Source organism: Perognathus longimembris, chromosome 28 (assembly GCF_023159225.1).
Source record: "Perognathus longimembris pacificus isolate PPM17 chromosome 28, ASM2315922v1, whole genome shotgun sequence".
NCBI classification, from domain to species: domain Eukaryota; kingdom Metazoa; phylum Chordata; class Mammalia; order Rodentia; family Heteromyidae; genus Perognathus; species Perognathus longimembris.
This window is the reverse complement of record NC_063188.1, coordinates 30,173,350-30,179,041: the sequence shown is the minus strand read 5'-3', so window position 1 is coordinate 30,179,041 and position 5,692 is coordinate 30,173,350. Positions and strand designations below refer to the sequence as shown.

At 36.8% G+C, this 5,692-nt stretch overlaps 1 protein-coding gene across 1 annotated transcript; it reads left to right on the top strand.

Moving 5' to 3' along the window:
• Nucleotides 1–4,310: 4,310 nt before the first annotated feature.
• Rtl4 (retrotransposon Gag like 4) lies at nt 4,311–5,240 on the top strand. The gene has a single exon (XM_048337000.1). The coding sequence runs from the start codon at nt 4,311–4,313 to the stop codon at nt 5,238–5,240; it is 930 nt and encodes a 309-aa protein (XP_048192957.1).
• The last annotated feature ends 452 nt before the right edge of the window (nt 5,241–5,692 follow it).

Genomic DNA, 5,692 nt, shown 5'->3' with positions numbered 1-5,692 from the left:
CTGTAAGGTCACAAAGTTTTCATAAACAGCATGACACTGCAGGCCTGAATTAGTCAGTTCTCCATTATTGTAGCAAAGCACCTTAAATAATCAGGTCAAAAGAGGAAAGATCACAATTTTAAAGGTTTCAGTTAATCATCACTTTCACTCAGCTTTTGCAAGGAGCACGCGGTCAAATAAGCTCTTCATCTCATGGAGGCCAGAAAACAAAAAGAGAGAAAAAGAAGACATATGATCTTAGTAGCCCCTGTGAGGGCTTTCCTGCAGTGCCATAGAACTCCTACTATGCAACCTCCTAAAGGTTTCTACCACTTTTCTGTAGTACCAGGCTGAGGTCCAAGAATTTAACACACAATTCCTGGAGGAACATTATAGATCCAAATTATACCAGAACCATTCAGCAAAAGTGTTCTCAGATGACTTCTGAATGGGGTAGTTTTGTATCTACAGAGACTGTTAACTGTGGCTTTGAGCCTAACTGAAATACAAACACCAGAATAACATGGTCACAGAGTTGCTGTCGTTTATGTAATTGAAACACATTTCTGTTAAGCAAAAGGTTAAACCTATGCAGTTTAATGGCAGATTTCTGACAGTCTCACTAGTCTCATTCCTCAAACCTGTGCATTTCCAATTCCTGCCCCGTATTTTAAAGGGAAGATTTTCCAGGCAAATAGGCTTTGGCCTAGCATCCTGTGGGGGCAACACAACAGAATATTCCTAACTTCCAAAAGTAGAGCAATTTCTCAAAATGATAAAGCAAGCTAGATTTTTCTCTGAAGCACTAAGAAAATGCCACTGACAACAGTGGCATTATATGATTTGTATTTGGCCCAATGCTTCTCATTTCAGCAAGTGTTTCACCAGTGCTACATAATTAAGAAAATTAAATGCCCTGACACCTTGAATATGTAATTCTGTAAGTAACAAGAGACAAAACGCTGCAACTTCTGAGGGGGGAAAGAAAAGGAAGAAGGCAGGGACAGGGAAGAACATGTTATAATTCCCCTCCAATCAAAATAATAATTTGCTATAGCTCTACAATCCTGTATTTAATTCTGAAATTAAAAATCTTTGTAAAATAGATTTTTCCCGCATTAATATAGTGCTCAAACCCATTTAGCAACAAAGTTTAACCTGAATTGACACGAATTTAGTCCTTATCCCCTTTAGTATGAATATTCAGACATTTTTTCCTGCAGAAATTTTAATTGCATAATTATGGGATGATTCCCCAAACACCACTGGAAGTGTTATATAATAAACAGTAATATACTGTATGTTACTCTTCTAAAATTGAAAAAAAAATAAATTCTAAATAACAGATAACAGACTATGGACCTAGAATAGCAGTAACTAACACTTATGGAGTACTTGCCATTTGCCCAAAGCTGTGAGAAGCACTTTTGTTTCATTTAATCATCAGAAGCACTATGAGTAAGGTATTATAAGCATTCACATTAAAAGTTTGTAAACTGATTCTCAAATGGAAGAAATAACTTGTGCACTGTCACTCAGATTTCTGTTAGTCTAAGAATTGGATCCAGGTCTGTTTGACTCTAGAATCTCTGTGCTTCACTGTTGCTTTTTACTGTCGGAGGAAGATGAGGAATTGTGAAGGACAGTGAAAATCCACTGTGAGATTGATGCAGTAAAATAGGGTGCCATCTATTCTGTGTTATTTGAGGAACAGATTCCCATTCGTACTTCTCTGTGTCATACTTAGTCACCTTCATTCTTTGTTGTAATGTTTGTACTAGATCTGTCAATATCACAAATCAAGTGATCAAATCACAGTTGCTAGCAATTGGAACTCAGTTGATTCACCCCCTCTTTAATGAACTAGAATACATTAATTTTTCAAACAATTTCCATTGTAATATTTTCATGCATATAATATACTTTGCTCAATTGCACCTTTTCTATTACTCTTTCTTACCTTCTTCCACATTTAAAGAATTTTATTTGGTTTCATTGTTCTACTTCCATATATGCATATGAAGTACTTCAGACATATTCATCCCCTTTCACTCTTCCCCCTTCTACTTGGTTGCAACCCCCAAACAGTCCTTTCATTTTATATTTATACCACTCATACTTTCAGGTTCTAGATTCCAAATGTGTGAAAGAGTATACAATACTTGTTTTTTCCAGTCTGGCTCTTATAGCAGGAGCTGAATTAATTTAATGCACATTAAAATCTGAGCGACCCCTCTGTACATCTCCTTGACAATAAAATTAAATAAAAAATCTGCATAAAAAGTAATTGTCTTGAGAAAATGTTGTCACTAACCCTTATTAATGAATGCCTCATTATCATATTACTAATTGATACCTAGCTGGGATGGCAAGAATGAATTAATGAATGGGATTGTGGGAAGTGAAAGAGGTTGGAAGATGCATTAGGAGATAGAAATAAGTGATAAGCATAAAGTCTAATCATTTGGACATTGCTCAGATGCCTTTGAAGAAATTTAGAATCAATTTTCTTATTTTTTTTTGCCACTGAGAGGACCTATCTGACATGATGATCATGATAGTGTTCTTCATCAGGTAAAGAAAAGAAACTGACACCTGAGTTCTCTAAAATCAAGTGGTAATGTTTTATCAGTTTCTAGACCTCAATTTAAATTACCTCAGTCTTCTAATACTTTTTCTATAGATCTAAGGAGAGGATATATCAGGTGAAACCTAGGGAAACAACTAATCCTTAATTTTTTATATATTTATTAGTAGTGTTTCACTATGTAGATCCATCTTCCCTTGAAATTGAGATCTCTTGCCTCAGCCTCCTGAGTGCTGAATCCATAGTGTTATTTTAAAAAGTTTTAATGATATATATTTTTGCCCACCCATCACTAATTTTATTTTAAACTTAAATGTTATTGTAAAAGTGAAATATATGGGTTACAGTATATAAATCAGGTAATAAGTCCATTTCCTCATTTTTCCTACTTTCCCTCCCAACTCCCTTGTCCACCTCCACCTGGGTTGTAAAGTTCATTTCCAGTGTAGTGTCTAGTGAGGATCACTGCTGAATTGGTTCACTCTTTGTCTCACCGTGATTTCCCATTCTCCTCCCCAAAGTGACTAATTTTAAAATATTTAAATGTTATAGTATACATGAAAGGACAGTGAGAGGAACTGAAGTGCATAAATATTCAGCTGATGTGCCATATATTTGATAATTATAACTTTTATCACTTGCTTTATTCTTATCAATGCTAAAAGGACTGCGGAACACTTTGATCTTTATGCTTTTAAGAATATGTAGTTTTTATTTGTGGGGATCTCAGTCTTACCTTCTCCTCTTTCCTGGATAGCTTAATCATTTCCATGGCAACAAATATGTGACCCTGGAGACCAGGTAGCCAGACAAATAAATGAATTGTATACAATTTCAATGATCAGAGTTACTACCCAGCAATACAAGCTCGGTTTGTTGTACTGTAAGTGATGTTCAGAAAGTTATTCTAATTTGGACTAAGTGTTCTCTACAGCAGTGTTTCTCAAACGTCAATGAACATTCTAATCACCTTGAGAATTGTGTTGACGTGTGAAAAGTTATTCATTTAGTCATGGATGGGACCTGAGATTGTGCATTTTTCTAACAACCTCCCTGGAAAGCTGATGTTCCTTGTTCTCAGATCAGGTTTTGAGTAGTCAGGAACATAAGATATTATCATGTTCAAATAATAAATACAAATAAACTATTTGTGATGCTTGAGGTCGTATTATTTTGGGTAGCAGCCCTAATGAGCATACCAGGTTTGATATTAACTAGCTAAGGGATCTTGGGAAAACAACTTTGCTTTTCTGAGTCTCTTGTTTTCTCATCTGTGAAATTACAATTTAAGCATGGGTGATCTTTAAGATCAATTTGGATTATAAAATTAATTGGCACTAATAAACATAAATGAAATTTTAGAATGAAAGCTTAGTATAAGATCCAGTTGTTACTAACATTAGAAGAAAAAAGAGGGTGGAGAAAAATTATTATGACTACTGTATTATATATAGATATATTGTTTTAATTCCAAGTACTAATGTCCTAAGGTAATGTGTTTCTTCTAAATGTGCAGAAAATTGATATTCTCCATGAAGAAGAAGCAACTTTGAGTTGTGGATGACACTTTTTGGCAGTTCTCCAGCTCGGCTTTCAGCATTCCCCTAGTGACTTTTCATAGCTAACAGCTTTGGCTACCTGCTCATGACACTATCTTTTTGACCACAGAGCAAACCTGTTTACTCATTGGTCTTCAAAACTGGTATTGTAATTCTATTTAGCACACCTGATTCAAGAAGTCCTGATGGAGAAGTGCACAGAATCACCACCTACTTTGCAGGTAGAGCCTTCCTTTCCTTGGGAAGATAATGTGATGGTAGAGCCACAAATGCAGCATCTAGCAGAGGGTAATACTGCTCTGAGGAGCCAAGTCATGCCTACTGTGACTACCCCAGTGACATCTGCATCCTACTCACTGGAACATCATACTGAGTCTGATAGTGACTCTTCCAACCTCTCAGGGTTTCTGGCTCAGGTGACTACCTACTTAACACCTCTGAAATGTCCTAATCCTACAGATGATGCCGAGGTCAAGCACTTTTGTGACTTCTCATCTCATCAGATTCAAAGATGTGGTATCATATCAGGGTCTGACCGTAGTACTCTTCTACAGCAATATGAGAACTTTGTTCTTGAGTTCCAGAAGTCATTTGATGAACCCATGCAGCAAGAAATGAATCCCCTGATCAGTGCTGATGCTGACAAAGAGAACAACTCCTCTCAAAAGGATGCTGCTACTTTCCAGAGCTTTGCTCTAAACATGAACTTTAATATGACCAATCAGAATAATCCACTTCAAGAGGGATTGCCTGGCCCTATCCAAAATGAAAACAGTATCACAAATATGATGAACAATCTCCCAGACCTGATCACTCAGTGCATTCAGTTGGACAAGAAATATAATGACAAACCAGAGCTCCTACAGTCAGAGACACAGGTTTCAGAATTGCCTTCCCTGATCTATCCCAAATCCCCCTCCAGAGCCATAGGTCTGCCATTCAAAGAAGAGCAAACACAACTTCGAGGGGGCCAGCTGCCTCTCACTCCAGCCAAAAGAGCCCGACAGCAAGAAACTCTATTGTGTCTTTACTGTAGCCAGGCTGGTCATTTCACAGAAGATTGCCTTGCCAAACGTTCTCGAAGTCCCAACACAGACCACCCAGCTCACCAGTAAAAGAAATCCTTTGAAAATCTTTGTAATTCCCTCTCACCCCAGCCTTACTGATTTATATACTCTGTAATAACATCAAACCACAAGTAGAACTATGACACAACTTTACAAACACCAATGAACTCTTCATACTTCCACAAGTTTGAGCAACTAGGTCTTATTCCTTCTAAGCTGACTCTTCACCAAACTGGAATTAACAATGATGAAAATAACACAGCGGGTCTTCTAGGTAAAGACCTATTTCTCCACAGGCACTGAAAGTCTACAGATAAAACTGCCCAGTCTGAGCCAATAAAAATAACCTTGGAAGTGTATTGAGATATCCATTCCAAATGATAGATAAGATCTGGAATGAGTGTGCCTATGACTGAGCCCAAACTTTTTATATTCATACTCATGAATACTAATATCTTATTGTTTAGGCTATTAGCCTGAAATACTAGTTACATTATCAT

Excerpts from the sequence above, each read along its gene's own strand:
- Rtl4 (XM_048337000.1), top strand. The coding sequence starts at position 4,311 with ATGGAGAAGTGCACAGAATCACCACCTACTTTGCAGGTAGAGCCTTCC.